Here is a 16,825-nt window from a genome sequence, read left to right as displayed (position 1 = left end):
GGCTTTTATTCCCCACAACTCTCGTGTTTTTCTTTTCCCTGATGCTTGGCCATAATATTAGCAGAGAGTGAAGGTCTTCACTGTGTCCTTATGATGAAATGCTTTTTTTTTTTAAAGTTTCACAAAACGAATGAAATGTTGAGATATATGCCTACTGTATATTTTTTCTTTCACCCCTTAAAATCAAGAGGTCGACCCCATGTGAAGCTTTGGTGACTCCTAGAGCTGGTGGGGACCCCCAGGTTGGGAACCACTGGCTATTGCACTTTTTTTTTATACATATAGGTATACAGTTTGCACATAATTACCACTTCTATAAAGAATACATTTAATGCATTATTCAGCTTACTGTTCAGATTACAATAAGAAACACATCCGGATTGTTTTTCAGTGTTTTATTCATACAGTGAGGGTGCTCATACATAATATTCATTTATTTTTTCTATAAAATATATTACCTTTCAGTTCCTGAAAGCAAAACTAGATATAAATCATCAAGTTTCATCTGATAAGAAGCAACTCATTTTCAAGTGTCAACCAAGGCAATCAACTGTTTCAGCAGTCAAAAATGCATTGCAGATTTAAGAAATCACATTCTAATAAAGATTTTTTTTATTTTTTCTGTCTAGCAAAGCCACAACGCTCCAACACTCGGCCCACCGTCCACCGACACAAAAGACAATGATCATTTGGGTTTTCTAAAGTAGCAAACACTGTTAAAATACTAAAGCCACAAAAAAAGAGTTTTCGTGTGAGGAAACAGAAACGCAGTCGGGGTGAAGAGGAAGGAATGTGACATTAAGGAAAAACAGTGTTTCAACAGAAGCAAGTGACTGATGCTTTATGACGTCTGTCAGACATTTTCTCTCCGGCTCTCCCCTCCTCCTCCTCGTGTGTTTTCTCTTTGTTTCCTCGTTGGATGAAATGCTCCACAGTTGTCATGACAACGCTTCGGCCGGGCAGCAGCGGGTGAATTTCTCGGGCATCACAACAGCTCGCTGTGACCAGAGGCTGAGTTGAGGCTGTCTGTAAAGTGTAACGACACAGGAACATGATCAATATATCTGTTGCTGATCAATATATCTATTCATGGAGCTATAACAGTGACAGTAAGTTTTGGAATCAATACAATTTGAATTAAAAAAGGAAACATTGACACCCAAAAAGATTCAGCTGAAAAATAAAACAAAGGCATTTAATTTTGATTTTTATCTTATTTAAAGATTTTTTTGTTGTGGTGTGGGCTTTCATAAATGGATGTATTCTGTTTTTTTCTTTTTCCTTTTTTTACATGCATTTCACACGAAAACATTGACAGAAATTTTAAAGATTTTTATCATCATAAAAGAAAAGCAAACAAATCAGAAAAAAGCAATGAAGCAGAAATCAGAAGATTGTCATTAAAAACATCAGAATGCAAAAAAATTTCAAAATAAACACTTTAAATGCCCGTGTTTTATTTTCATGGGAATGTTTTCAGTGCCAGTGTTTCCTTTTCTCAGAGCCAAATTTAGTTTTTGATGCCAAGACCTAAAGTCACTGTTGTAGTACGGAGCAAGAACAGTGACAGTAACTTTTGGCAACAAAAATATAATTAAAAAAGAAAATCCACTGAAAAGTAGAATGCTGGCACTAAGAATGATGTTTCATTTTATTTTGATACTTTTTTGCATATTTTGTGTTTTTCAATGAAAATCGGCTGATTTTTTTCATCCCCTTTTCAGTGCTCTGTTTTTTTTTCTTGCCAAAACAGGTTGGTTTGGCTAAAAATTTCACTTAGGACGCAAACAGTTGACTACTTGGTGGAAGTCAGAGTTCTTTGACCCATCCTTTTCTGATGCTGATTTTCACTGACAAAATGCCTCTAAAACTGATGTCGCCAGTGTGAATCGTATTGCGGCGAAAGGCTCGTCTGATGCAGACATCGCTGATAGAGCGGCGGTATTTGACGAGTTGGGAGTGAGAATGGGCTGAAACTTATGTCACTATTGTAGCTACAGAAACAATCAAAATTCACAATATGTATCCATGCACAATTGACGAATCGCTAAGCCCCACCCCTTCAGCTCACTCGCACAAACAATCGAAGCGCTGCCTAAACTAACAACGGTAGCTGTCAGCATCACAGACAAATCCAAAGATGCTATACAGAACTTTTACGGACAGAAGCTCCTGATTTCACACAGAGGGTATAAAAAGGGTCTTCACTTTGCCTTATTTAAAGCCGCTTGTGTTTTCGCAGTGTTGTGCATTTGGTTTTTTTTTTATCTTCTTTACATTGAGCTGACTGTGTGCCACATAGCTTAATCCAAAGGAGACACTTTGCTGTTTGTGTGAGGTTTACGGATAAAATACGCTCCATTCTCTAGTCTCTCAGGATACCACGTTTGACCATTTTTAAAAAGTTACAACTGCATAAACTTAAATAAAACCACAGGAAAATCTTAACTTCCGATGCTTTTCTATGGAGGTCTATGAGCAGGACGTCCAAGTGCATTGTGTAGCTGCGCGAAATGCGATTAGCTCATGGCATTTGAGGGCAGGGCTTAGCAATAGATCAATTAAATATTCACAGTATTCAGCTTTTTATAGACAGCAAATTAATCACACACTGGTATTTTGGTATTTTAATTACCACTTGACCCACTCTCTGCTACACACACACACACACACACACACACACACACACACATAAATCAAAACAGAGAGACGTGTACCAGACAAGTCCAGTGACTTATTTCTGTTTTGGGGTAGTCTAGGTTTTTTCACAGGGGGTTTGCGATTTGGGGGCTTCTCAACGTTATTAGGGCTTTCCCTGTCAGTGCCTGAGATCAGTGAGGACAAAGAAACACAACAGTTAGATACAGACGCTTAACACACAGCTCAACATATACACACAAATTAGCAACACAAATATATTACAGGTTATAATTATAAGAGCACTATAATGCAGAAATGACTAATTGTACCTGCATCACAAGACATGGCCTTTCTGTTTCTCTGTGGTTTCACTGGTGCCTGAGGTCTCAGTCCTTCTTCACCTGAACACGGATGAAAAATACAATTATATATATGTATGTGTATAAGTATATTTATATGTATATGTACTGTATATGTAGGCTAAGCTAAATCAAGCAGATGCTCGCTGTAAAGAGCCTTGTTTCCACCAGTGGACTGGTTTAGGTCAGTTTGTTTTGAGTAATTGTTTTTGTGTTTACGTTGTCAAAAGTTGTGGATGGTGCCAACAGAACTGTTCAATTCAGTCCTACGTTTTTGTCACCCCTCTGTTGGGGTACCTGGCACACAGATTGGGATACTAAAAGGTGGAGCGAGAGACGCTGGAGTCTGTTGATTGTTCAATAGAGAAATGACACTCCTGCTTGATAAGGACTTAATGCACAAACCCGCTACTTTTAAACATCCCACTGACTGCGACAATAACTCGAAACACTTCAGCCTGTTCTTTTTTGTTCTGAAAATGCTGTGCAACAGTATGTGAGTTTCCATGACAGATTTGCATACAATTTAAGTTATATTTTCTAAATGTTGATAAAACACAGTTGTGAGATAACTGTGTTTCCACTGAGCGATGTTATGCGACTTCTCCTCGCGATAACATTCCAAGAAGCATAGCGATGGATGTTCAAAACATTAGCAGGTTTATTTCCATTGCAGCCACCGCACTAGCCATCATTATTTCCAATCAAAGGCGGCGTAGGTGTGTTATGCAAGCGATAAAGAAAGGCAAGCCCCTTATGCGTGGGAGCGGCCACGTATGAGGGATTTCTGGGAGGTGATAGTCCACAGTTTCACAGAGGAATTGCGGATTCAAAACTTCCAGATGATCCGCTTAACTTTTGAAGAGTTTTGTGTTGTGATGACAGCTCTTGTAGCTCCTGCAGCATCATGTCCGAGGGAGCCATTTCCTATCGACAAGCGCATGTGACCTATTAAAGCCAAAAAAGTGTTCCCATTGCAGTTTTGCAAAATATGGCTATTTGAATCACCTGAAATACCACCTCATGCGAGCGTGAAACCTTTTCCTATTTCGAAACTGATGTGTTTCCATTACGCTTATTTTATATTGCCAATTTCAATTTGTGCAATTTGAGGGTTAATGGAAACCTGCCTACTGTGACATGGATGATCAGAGCGGTGTAGATGTTCCTCTGCATTGTTGGTGGAGAGGAAATACCACGAGAGCTGGCTGGAGCAGTGACACAGCTTTTATCCAATAACATTAAGAACAAAGTGTCTGCAGTGGAAGCGCAAAACAAATCTACAGGTTTACGTGTCCATACAGGTTATTCACTGTTCTAAGGGTACTATACCAGATATGTTTGGTGGAAACGTGACTCAAGATTGGTATGAACCTTCTTCTCATCTAACTCTCTTTGAGGGAACTAATGAGCGTATTTCCCAAAAGTATTGAATTATTCCTTTGAAGTTTTCTGCAGCATGAGCTTTTTATTTGCACCTCAATTTCCCAAAATACGAGAACAAATAACAAATGTAAAATATTAACTGTGATATCACAGTCAGGAAACCATCTGAAAAAAATGTTTCTCATAATGGGAATGTGAACACAACAGAGCTCTTTAAGTCCTACATGTGTTAACACCAAGAAGTGTGTATTTTCAGTGGAGTTACCTTGACTTGCAGCTCTGTCTGGTAATCCGTGCACAGACTTGTTAACAGGAGGCGGCACAGGAGGAGGAGGTAAGTTCCTCTCATTGCCTGAGTCTTTTGGAAAAGTCACATACGAGGACGTCTTTGGCTGTTTTTTTCGGATCAGGAGAGAAAACAAGAACAAATCAAAAGGATAAAGACAATTACTGCTACTAGCAAATCTGCCCTAGATTTAAAGTAGACATGTGTATACCGTAGATTAGGTTTATACACAAAACAGATGGGACAAACTGAACCATGCATGGCTCTAACACGTTCTCATCCCAAGTAGTCACCGATTGCCGCTTTGCAGTGGACTTCCGCATCTACATATTCTGCTCTAAGTATCCTGTTCACCCTTGCTTAGATACCTCAGCTGTAATGGCAAAAAATCACTGCTGGTTAGGTTTAGGCAAAAGAGGCACATGGTAAGATGTCAAAAAACCCTCTATGAGATTCAGACAGAAATGCACGCCAGATTCCACCTGCCCTCTCAGCGCCCTTTTGTTACCGGCAGCATTTCAACCTGTCGCTGTTTGCATCGTATCATAAGACTGACTGATTCTGTGTGGCCAAGTTCTCAGCTGATGCTGTCCAGGGGTGTATAATACAGACGCAAAAGGTGCCTTTTAGGAGCTGAGATTCTACGGCAAAAGCGCTGTCAGAGCTACAGCATTTGATGACTTTGGAATGAGAGCAGGCTGAGGGATTACACACCTTTTCTGGAATCGGAGGAGGTTGACCCTCTGAGTCTCTTCTTTTTTCTCTCTCTTTCTTTTCCATCTTTCCTGAATCCCTCTCTGTATCTCCTTCCTCCTCCATACCTGTGAATTATACAGAAATGACTGTCACCGACATGAAGGTTTGTGGATTGCGTACACACTGCGGCAGCGACTGCAGCTGAGACCTCCTTTCAAATCTGCGACACCTTAACGTACCTGCAAGTGCAGCACCTGGTAAAGCGTCTGCGCTCTCGAGCCGATGTCTCTGCCTCAGTTTGGACAGGTTTGGTTTGCTGCTCTGCGGCGGAGGATCTGGTTTGGATGCACAGGGAGCAGCTCGTCCTCCTCCTCCACTGCTGCTCCTCCATCCTCCATCCGTGAATCCTCCACCAGCCTCAGGACACATTTGTCTGTCTCCTTGCGTGTCCTGTGGATGCCAGTCTGTAGCTGATGCTTCTGCACTTTTCAAAGGATCTGTCTCCTGTTTTGGCGAAGGCGTCCTGTCTGACGGGTATGGAGGCAGCGGCCTTTGGGCCAAATGAAGCGCCTGCACTTGTCTTTCTGTCTTCCTGCTTGCCTGTCTGCTCTCAGTCCACTGATTGTCCACCTGTGTGTCCGTCGGCCTGTTCTCTGACCACGACCTGTCTATCTGTCTGCCGCCCATCCACTGTCTCTCTATTTTTCTGTCTATCTGCCGCTGGGTGTGTCTGTCAACAGTCCACTGTCTGTCCACGAGTCTTTCCGGGTGTCTACTCTCAGTCCAGTACCTGTCTGATTGTCTGTCGGCTGTCCTCGGCTCTCCAAAAGTTCTTTCTTGCAGCCTGCTCTCAAACCGCTGTCTCTCTGCGTGTTTTTCCGCATGTTGGTCGCCCGACCTCGTTTCCATCCACGACTTGTCCACTTGCAGCACCTCTGTTGGCCTCTGTTTGTCGTCCACCCAGTACTTGTCTGTCTCTTCCGGATGTTCAAACACAGCATCCACTTCAGATTTCTGGCAAAAAAACCCAAAAAGAAGCAAAATATAGAAGAACATACCAGAGTCAAACTTCCATTAAAAATAATGCTTGTAGTGGGTCACACTGGCTGTACCTCTCTGGGAGAAAAAAAGGGGTGTTTGCTTCCGCCTGGGTGAGGGATGCCTGGCACTGGTGGCGGACTCAAAACAAGAGTATTTTTCCCCTGGTGATCATTCGTTTTCACATCAGCCCCTTCCCCTGGTGATCCAGCTCTGGCAGCGGACCTTGGAGGCTGAAGGAGTGTGTATACATTCTCTGTGGCTGTCCTAAAAGTCAGAAGACACTAAAGATGTTAGCTTGTATGTGAAATTAAAGCCTCTGGGAACTCAAATCAACAAAAACTTTCTTAATATGTAATTTAGGGTCTTACATGCATAATAAAATGCATGAAAATGATCAGACATTAGCGTCAATCCAAATTTGAAATATTGTCACTTTTAGTTTTTTTACTGAAGCTAGGTCGATTTGGGCGTGGTTATCCTCAATCCATATCACACAATATAGATAAAGCAAACATTTACTCTGAGTGCCTGAGCACACTCTTTCACAAACTGGACCGTTTGTAAATTCAGAGCACAGAATGGAGCATTCGGTTATCCACAGCACTGCACTCTGGGAGTGTCAAAGCGCACTCCGGGGAGAAGGAGCAGCAGAGCGCCGAACAGAGTGAATGTGTAATGAACTTAAGTGTTCGTTAATTCATGGAAAAATAGAACGCTCCGGGGCTTCAGACAGCAGCTCTCTCGTTTTAAGTGCAGAGCATCAGACTGGATTTACGAACACACACAGTCAGAGAGCTGGAACAGATGAGCTGTACCACGCCGACTCTGCTTTGCTCCCTGGCTGTCATGGAGACGAGAGGCAGTTGACAAAGGTGGGATCCAAGGAGGTGTCAATCAAAATGTGATCTGCCACGCCCACACAGTCTGGAGAAATGCTATTATCCTCAAAATGAGGTGTTTTAAACTTGGTATTCTGACAGTTGGGAACATTTATTTTCACTCAGATTTTTGTAGATACTTAATGAGACACTCAGTTTCGTATATAATATGTACATCTATGTATATATTATACATGTATATCATATGCGCATTCTTACTATTTTAAGCCGCATTTCCAGAGGCTTTAAAGGTTCAGTGTTTAAGCATCTATTGGCAGAAAAAGGAAACAACATATAGAAACAAACAAATCAAACACTGGCTCTAGATAGGGCCATTTGCATTTTTGTGGGGGCCACTGTAGTTCTCCTAGTCTCTAAGTAGGAATAGTTGTGGCTGGAGCAGCTGTGAGAACCGCTCACCGGCTAGTTGCCCACCATATACCTACACAGCAGTCAGCCCGCTTCATCCCTTGTTCTGAAGGCAAAAGCCCTGAAGAAAATGTCGGGGCCCGTGACACAACAAGCTGAGTGTTGGCTGTTTATCAGTGTTGATCGACCATTGAGCAAATGCAATAGAGACTTCTGCTGGCTGACTTTTGGCACAGGCAATCTGCAACATCTCCACTAGATGCCACTAAATCCTACACACCAGGCCTTTAAAACTAAAATAGTGTAATTATAAAGTATCATTTTTTTCTGGCAGAAATCAGCTATCTTGCTATCCTAATCTGTATTTGACATGCAGTGTGTTCATCGCTAATCACTTGGCTGACTGGTGGATTCAGAATCGGAGCCACCGGCTGTCATCTACATCTGTGTACACACGCTGGTATCAGCCTGCCTGCACTTTGGCAGCTATCAGCAATTTCTCATATCAACAAAGAATTGAGGGAGATTCAGCGTGATATTTGTCGGAGTATTTCTGTAATTCAGTGCTGCTGAATGTTCTTATGGGCACCAAGAGTAGATGAATGTAAAGCTGTACAGCAGAATATGGAGGGAAAATGAGTCTTCTGTGTGTGCGTATTGTTATCCGTGCTTCATATGGGCTTTGTGTTGTGCTTTCAAGGCCATACCTTTCTACATGGAGTGTGTGCGTGCTGTATTAGTGCATACACAAACCCCGTGGGTGCTGATGCAACAAAGTGACACCCGTCTCCGTAAACCTCTGCTTCAGACTCCGGTCCCGCACTGGACGAAGTTTGGTTGCGGTTCTTACGGAAACCAAAGATGGCGAGCATGTTTCTCCTCTTCTTCCTCCTCAGCGAGTGAGCTTTGTGCAGAGAGGAGAGCTGACTGAAAGGGGTGAGAGAGGTTGAAAAGTCACACGTAAAGTCCACTCTTCTCTGCTAGGATGTCTTTGAACTCATCGCAGCCATCCATGCCACCTGTTTGTCTGCTTTGTTTCTGGTACATCGGCAATTTAAGCGTTGCTAGGCTACATCTCTTATGATTTATCTAAAGTGCACTTCTTTATATTATAAATGCAATCATATTAAAAGCACTGACTTAACCTGCAGTGTGGAAGGGAGCAACGTTATTCTGATAAGCTGTGACAGCTATTCCTGAATTCAGCTCCACCAAAATAAAGGCTTACCAAACTGCTGCCTTTGTACTTCAAAGGGTCAAACTGGTGGTTGTGCATGTTTTAGCGCATTCATTTTTAATGTTGTTTCATTTGCATGATTGCTGCAAGACCAAACATTCATTTTGCAAAACAACAAAAATCACCAGTTCCTAATGACACACTAACATCCTCCTTTGAGCTGTGCCAAAAAAACACCTCTTCTTTCTGCGTCTCAGACTCCTTTGATCAACAACATGCAGTCACCAACTAACCAATCATGTCTTGTTACCTCACCCGAAAAGCTTCAAACAGCCAGCTCAAGCTCCTCTAATCATCAAAGAGTGACTAAAATTATGTTATAATTTAGCAAAGATGATGGACAGCAGACTCAATTGCCTCTGTATGTGCGAGCAGCCCGCGGATGTGCTAAACAAGCCGAACCTCGCCATGAGATTACTTCAAAGACTGGTCGGAGAAGCACAACCTTCTTGAATTATGAGAAATAATAACTTAAACATAAGCCAATTAAAATGAAGCCGCAGTAAAGAAAGTGTCAAGACCCAGCAGGGCTTTTTGATTGTATGAGCGTGATCGTAAGTACGTTAATTAAAATGTCACTGAACTACGATTTAATTTGCAAGTGGCAGAACTGTAGCCATCTTTTAATGTCATGTCACTTTATTTAACTTTCTGTGTCCTATGAACAAATCACATATATAATGTTAAATGTTAATTAAATGTGGCCAGAGTTTTAAAACATTAGGTTAACGTATGTAAAAGTAATACTTGTAAAAATCTTAGGCTTCAGATCATTCTGAATATTTTGTTTACATTTTTTTCTTTTTTCGAGACAAGCTGATGTCAACTCGTCACATATTTCTTTATTCTTTATTTCTTTCATATTTCTTTATATGGTTATCTGCTTCAAGCACTTTTCTGCAAGTCTTTACAGCACATGACCTATACTGCTACATGTATCAACTTGCTAACATCTTATCTTTAAAATAGTGTTTTTTTCCACAGTAAAGTATGTATTCATATTTGAGTTAAAACCCAAAATACAATACGATACAGAATGAATCTTTGAAAGGTCCCCTTTAAAAAGGTATGTAATTCTACTATTATCTCTGATATAAAAGACAGATTCATCAAGTTAGTGAATAAGAGACAGTAAAGACTCTTAATACAGATTTTAACAAGTTGCATTGGTTGATATGCTACTAAAAGTATCACTCAAGGTTATATTTTTGTAATTTCAGCTTCACTTTTCAGCTGCTTTCTTTTACTGTGATAGTGTAATTTGTCTGTTTATACTGAGAGTTTTTACCTTTTTTAATATATTCTCTCGTATAAAAATCGATGGATGAAAATCCTCTTATTGTGCGTGATTCCCCTGAGCTACCTTTGGAAAAGATTTGAATTCAGTACACTGCTGACTTTTCCTGAAGCACAGAAAGCAGACGTTTTAGAATTTCCTGTCATTATCCGTTCATTTCAGTATGCTGTGAAAATAGTGTCTTTTTTATTCATAAGCTATACTACTGAACAATCACACCCAGAAGACAAACAATAAGTGATTTGTCTTCTTTCTGCATTTACGGTAAAGGGTTCAGCAGCGCTCTTGGACCTCTTTGAATAAAAAAAAAATGTCAAAGCAGTTTCTACTCACAGGGGCAATATCATGCAATAATAAGTTCAATGTGACAAAATGCTCACTGTGATGGATTACCTACAGTATCTCCAGTTATTTTGAAGATTGTACATTAAGTCTACTTTCAAAATGTGGTGAAATAAATGGAAAATAATGACTGTAATATGTTGTGGAGCAGGTGGACCCAAAGGCAGCAGACTGCAGGCAACAGGAGCTCATAAAAGTCACTTTTAGTTCAAAGTTATAGCAGGTGAAGCAAAACTGAAAATCACATGTAAAAAAAAAAAAGACAGAACAAAGAGTGAACTGGCTCCAAACTAATCTGATGAGGGGATGAAGTGCAGGTGGTGAAAAGGGCTGAGGAGCTCGGGTGGGGGGAATCAGGTCATTAGTTAGAAGAACAGGCAGGGAGCTGATGAGGCTGATGCAGGACAGGTGTGAAGACGAGCAGACGAGGGAGAGGCAGCACACAGAAGGGGAAAAACACAGTAAACAAAAACTCAAAATCTCTGACAACATATTTCTCCTTAAAATAAACTGACCGGAGTGAAAATAAAGGTGGAATAACTAAAATAGGCAACTTAAATAATTCTAGAGTCTAATACACATACAACTCTGTCCAGTCTTCCCAAAAAGTCTGAAGGCATCAGGACACAGAGCAGGCTGTTAACACTGACTACGTTTACATGCACACTTAAATTCCACTATTTTTCAGAAAATCAAGGTATTCTAAATTTGGCACAGGTCATGTAAACAGCATAAATCCATCTACATATCTTGAATTAGGAGCTTTTGGTGGGTCCGTATAAAGTGCATTCAGAATATGTTTGTCAACTAGGATTTTTGCTGCAGTTTGTGACACACGGCAGTGTTTCCCCAAGGTTAAGTGTTTTGGGGTGGGGCTGGATGAGGATTGGTCCTGCAGCACCTCTCCCTGCAGCTCCTATTACCAACCAATGAGGTGTGCTTCACAAGTTAAGTCTTGGTTTGATAAAAGACAAAAAATTGTAGGTAGAAGGTGTGCAGTCAATAAGGAAAATAAGTGTGATTTTTTAATTTCTTATCATTTTGTGAGTTTATATTGTTTGTTTAGTAGACTGAAAAAGCGAAGATAGCTTGCCTAATGTGCAAAACTTGCAAGGGGATTGCAGCACATTAATACGGTCACATACCATGATGAAATTTCAGTAAGGTATGAAGGTATGACAAAGTTGACACCTAACTGAACCCCTTTCAAATTCAAGGAATAGATATGTTTTGAAAATGATTGTTTTTGACAACAGTAATAATAAGAGATGTTTATAAAGAAACTCTTACCTGTCAGGGAGAACTCTTTTAGTATAAAAATCTGGGAGTCCATCATCGAGAGGGCTTATTCCTCCATTTTCACTGCAATGCTGCACGCACGCATGCGCGCGCACACACACACACACACACACACACACACACACACACACACAAAACTCCTTTTAGAGAGGTCAGTTTACTTGCAGTTTCATTTGTTAATGTTTTGTATGAAATGAAACAAATGGATTACACTGGCGTCAGTGAGATGGCATAATCCAATTGCAGCCATCCATTTTGTATAGATTACCTCATGCATGCTTGCACAAACATTTCATGTCAGTGTGTGTGTCAAAAGGTGCTGAGATCAAACCCGCCTTACAGTCTCAGCAGGGACGTGCCCTCCTTTGTGTCTCCTCGGAGGTCTCGGCCGAACCCGCGTCACATGATGGAGAGGCAGACCCTGTGTAGGCAGCTCTGACAGGCCCTCCCAGGATGCCGAGCGGGATAGCGGTGAGGAGTACGATGGCACCGAGGGGGGTGGAGAAGAGCTGGAGTCGTCACACAGACCTGAAGGCAGCAAGGACAGTTGAAAAGATTATAGGTGATGTGAGGGGAAGAAACTGAGAACGCACCAGCAGAGGAGACAAGATGGGAATTACGGGGTGTCGTCGTTTTTCTGCTTCAAAGTAGACAAATTTAAAACAGTCTCTTGGATGTACTGACTCAGACTTGGCTCAGGCCAGATGAAAACCGCCATTCTCAGATGGAAAGACGGGAAAGGGGAATAAGAGTCAACAGAAAAAACTAATGGAGACTTGAAAGAGACAGGATGGGGTCAGAGCGAGACAGGAAAGAGGAGGATAAGAGGATATACAGCAGTACTCACTCAGCCTGGTGGAGACAGGTCGTATTCGTCTTGTTCTCGAGCTGCGCTTCTTGATGGCTATTGTGTCCTGGGAGTAAAAAAAAGAAAAATAGGATGCTGAGGGATAGAGCAAGATGCTCAAGCAGGAGTGAGTAAGATATCAAATAGCACAAATGATACAAGCCCTCCTTCGAGCCATTTAGTGCTGTTGTCAGTTGAGCTTTTAAAAACAATACGTGAAGCGGAGCGCTGTACAAATTGGACATGTCGAAACAGTCAATACAAGATGACAAAGACACAGCGTGACATAAAAAGGTAGATGAATAACAGTACAAACATTCGATGCTGAGAGTAATTCGATCACAGAGTGGCAGCAAAAGCTTGATTAAAGAAAATCTTTTCAGCTGAAGGAAACTGAACCAAACCACTGAAACTGTTTTTCATCAGAGCTGAAGTCAGTATAAACAATTGCTCAAAGAGTTTTTGGCAGATGGATCAACTATGGCAGACTGCTGGTTGGGGTTTTTGGCCATGCAAATGACTCTAGGGATGATAATGTCAGTTTTTTGGTCAGTTAACCACTTTGGTCCAATATCAACAAGAACATTTGGACAGATTGCTGAGAAACTTGGTACAGATATCCATGGTGTAAAGAGGATGAATACTGATGACTTCGCTGACTTTTCTCCTGGCGCCACAATTTGGTTCACATTTGTGTTTTTTATTCAGATTTCTAACTACTGTTGGACTAATTGCCATTAAATTTTCTATAGCCATAACTGCCCCCCTCACAATTTTCTCTCTGGCGGATGGTGAAGACATGACCAGACCTACTTTACCTTATTCTGCCTCTGATTGGCTTACCCCGATATTCTTACCTAACCCTAACCAATCTCACTCTTCAAGGCTAATCCTGTTTTGTTTGTTTCTTTGTTTTTTTTTTAAAAACAAACAAAAAAAACCCAACAACAGTATTTTAGTCAAAGTGATATAATAAAATGTGATAAAAAATAAAATAAAAGGCAGGATCAATACTTTCATGTTATCCATATAACAATTCCTTTTCAGTCAGTGGTACATGTTTTGTTGGCTGAGAAGTACATAAATGAGTCCCAAATACAAAAAACTCTGTTTATCTTAAACAATATATGTCAACCTCTCTAGCCCAAAACATGTCACAGCTCGTTTTTCCTCTTTCCAAATGATGATGGTTCTACATTTTCCTCAAGACTGAACCTAATCAATCCAACCAATGAATGCAACAAGGACTCGACAGTCCTGTGGCTTTCCCTCTGGCACGTAATCAAACCACGCTGTGCAGATTTTTGTTTCCATTGTCAGTTTGAACATGCCACACCACTGTGGCGTTGGATCAAAAGCAGACTCTTACTGCACCTTTGCAAACAGCTCACCTCCAACAGGTTAACCATTTTTACCTGCTGTGCCATGTGATGGAAAAACACACATAAAAATAACGGGGGACCTTTAGTCTTCAATCAGCCCCCGCTTCTAAAAGTCATTGACTCAAGACAAGCCTGTTATCAGTTTAAGATGCACCTTCAAGCGAGTAGCCTTCTCGTAATGGAGACGCAAATCGATGCAGCGCTGGGCTGACATGCAGAGTCAAACTAAGTCAAGCCAGTCAGCACGTGTATGGAAAAACTGTATCAGAGGAAAAGGAGGGTGGGTCATGCCTTCACCAAAATTGGCCTTTAACTTTTTTATGCTTTGTTCACATCAGGTGGGGCACTAGTGTGACTTGCAAATATTAGTATTATATGGAGAGCTGTTGGTTTGCTGCTTGCTCACAGTCAATAAATCCTCATGGTTAAAGGCGCTTGGTATCTGTTGAACTCTGTTAATGCTAACATCACATAACAACTGTTGACTGGAAACTTCAAGTTGACAGCAAAAACACAGACACTTTCTGTGTGAAACAAGCCAGGTCCTTCAAAATAAAAGCCCGCTTTGATTGATGTAATTAAAATAATACTTTAACATTCATTATAAAGTACTTTATTTAACTTCCTTATGATTACGTATTTTATTAAATGTTATAACAGTGGTGCATTCCACGTAATTATATGACAGTAGCTACTTTATTTAACTTTATTGTAACTGCATTTCATTCAGTAGTTTTGTATTTTAGTAGTTGACATTAGTTTAAAGGACATTTAAAAATATTGCGATATATATATATATATATATCACGTATGGTGATACAGCCTTAAAATATTGCAATACTATTTTAAATCCATATCGCCCAGCCCTATATAAGTCTTCAGAATTTAAAGAGGGCACATGTAAATCGAGAAAAACATGGGGCCTCAGATGGATCCTTGAGCTACTCCAGGAGATACTCGCCAATGCAAATAGTCAATAAATAGAACAAATGGTGCTGTCACAAATATCAAGAGCAAAGCAGAATGTTTAAACCTCCAAAAGTGCAGATTCAGAGCTGTTTGATTCCCTGAATCCAAAATACAACTTTGAAAACTGGATCCAAATGATTTAAAACTGTTGAGTCAAATGAGGGTTTTGAGAAGAGTGATTGCACTGATAATCTGTGGTGAGAGAGCTGTCACAGCACTTTCCAAAATCTGTCTGAGCGACACTGAAGGGCATAATCTCCACACAGCAAGTTGTTGGTTTCATGAGACACTTTTTCTGATAATCTGCTCTGATATTTTTAGCTTTATGAAGCAACAATGAAATACCTGGCAGGTTTTTAACACAGACATCGAGGTCAGAGGTGCATGAAGTGGTAATGACTGAACTGATTACAACGACAGGGGCCCTAGGCTGATGGTAGATTCCCTAGATAATGTCAGAGAAACGGTTTATCCAGAACATATAGGAAAATAAGCTTTTTTGTAGGTAAGAGAATGCTGTAATTTAATGAGAAAAGGGGCATGTAGCAAAGGGAATTGAAAACTAATTTTAAAAGGGTGGGGAAAAAAACAGTGAAAAACTCAACCAAGTGGAAAGATTGGGAATCCAAATTATTACCCTGTGATCAAAAAGACACAACCCCATTCAGAGTTTTGGACAGAGAGTACAGGACTGAAAAAATCAATACTTTATACTACTTTCTCACTTTTAGGCCAGCGGGAAATGCTGCTTGAGTTGTGCCAATTTAATGCCAATCAGGCTTTTAGTGTAAGAATTAAAGGTCTTTGAAATTTAGACTTTAATACTGTGTTTCAATCAAGCTGATCAGTGAAAAGCCTCTAAAGGCCAGAACACAACTGAACTGACAATACATCATCAGTCCTAGTATTGTTGAAATTTCTCCAGTGGAGAAATTGGGGCTTTTCAAATTTTGACCTTTTATTGCATCTGTCGGAAAAGTCAGTACAATATTTCAAATGCCCGAACCCTGATAAAAATCTGTCATTCCTCCAGGTCCCTCCAAACTAAAGCTGTGTTATTGTTGTGCCAAAATTCATTTATATGGTAAACAAGGGAAGATGGATCCTGGTTTAGCTGACATATTCATTGAAGCACATAAGTTTATGTTAGGTTTAGTTATGTTTGATCATGATTATACATTTTTAAAAAATCAGTACCGCTCTTACTTTCGCACTTTAAGCCAGCGGGTATCATGTGGAAATATTCCTTGATTTTTGTTAATTTAATGCCAAACAGGCTTTCCGTGTAAGAATCAAAGGTCTTTTGAAATTTAGATTTTAATACTGTGCTTATTCCAAAATAAATAAATAAACTACTCAACTGTTCATGTCAGACAGAAATGGGAAATAGTATCAGGCCTGGAGATACAGCATCTGAGGAATATTGGAATAATTTATGAGAAAGTGAAACTAATACTACCTCAGGGTCTTGCTGAGATTTGGAAGAACATGATATGATTTTTTGTGACTCCAAAACTGAAATTCATATAAAGAGGTTTCCTTGGACAAAACAAATGCTGGCGAGAACAAAGTGGCTGGCAATTTTCATATTTTTGGGCAATTCTTTTTATATTGGCAGGGGACTGATAAAGAGATGATATTACACCTCTGCAAACTTCTTTTGAATCAAAAACTTTTGACCATCACACAGAGATAGCTGTGGGCTAATGTCAATAGGGTCTGAGATTGAAACAAACTTGTTTTATTAGGTACAATTATAACTTAGCCAAAGAGCTGTTTCACAGAAACAGTTATTAG

At 40.3% G+C, this 16,825-nt stretch overlaps 1 protein-coding gene across 2 annotated transcripts in view; it reads right to left on the bottom strand.

Annotated features, from left to right (window-relative positions):
- Positions 1–362: 362 nt before the first annotated feature.
- The window catches only part of LOC121939896 (capping protein, Arp2/3 and myosin-I linker protein 3-like), a 43,229-nt gene continuing 26,766 nt past the window's right edge, over positions 363–16,825 (bottom strand). The window contains exons 30-40 of one of the 2 annotated variants that reach the window (XM_042482824.2): positions 12,678–12,744; positions 12,171–12,358; positions 11,822–11,901; positions 8,409–8,582; positions 6,480–6,672; positions 5,607–6,381; positions 5,386–5,492; positions 4,651–4,777; positions 2,970–3,041; positions 2,718–2,825; positions 363–1,026 (exon numbers count right to left, since the gene is read on the bottom strand). In XM_042482824.2, coding sequence (XP_042338758.1) covers positions 986–1,026; positions 2,718–2,825; positions 2,970–3,041; positions 4,651–4,777; positions 5,386–5,492; positions 5,607–6,381; positions 6,480–6,672; positions 8,409–8,582; positions 11,822–11,901; positions 12,171–12,358; positions 12,678–12,744 — 1,932 coding nt within the window. In that variant the 3' untranslated portion in view covers positions 363–985. The remainder of the gene's footprint in view (positions 1,027–2,717; positions 2,826–2,969; positions 3,042–4,650; positions 4,778–5,385; positions 5,493–5,606; positions 6,382–6,479; positions 6,673–8,408; positions 8,583–11,821; positions 11,902–12,170; positions 12,359–12,677; positions 12,745–16,825) is intronic. The other variant, XM_088077965.1, reaches the window with a different exon arrangement.

This window comes from Plectropomus leopardus, chromosome 5, assembly GCF_026936395.1.
Source record: "Plectropomus leopardus strain MGB_pleo_1.0 chromosome 5, ASM2693639v1, whole genome shotgun sequence".
Taxonomy (NCBI): domain Eukaryota; kingdom Metazoa; phylum Chordata; class Actinopteri; order Perciformes; family Serranidae; genus Plectropomus; species Plectropomus leopardus.
This window is presented reverse-complemented; position numbering and strand designations above follow the sequence as displayed.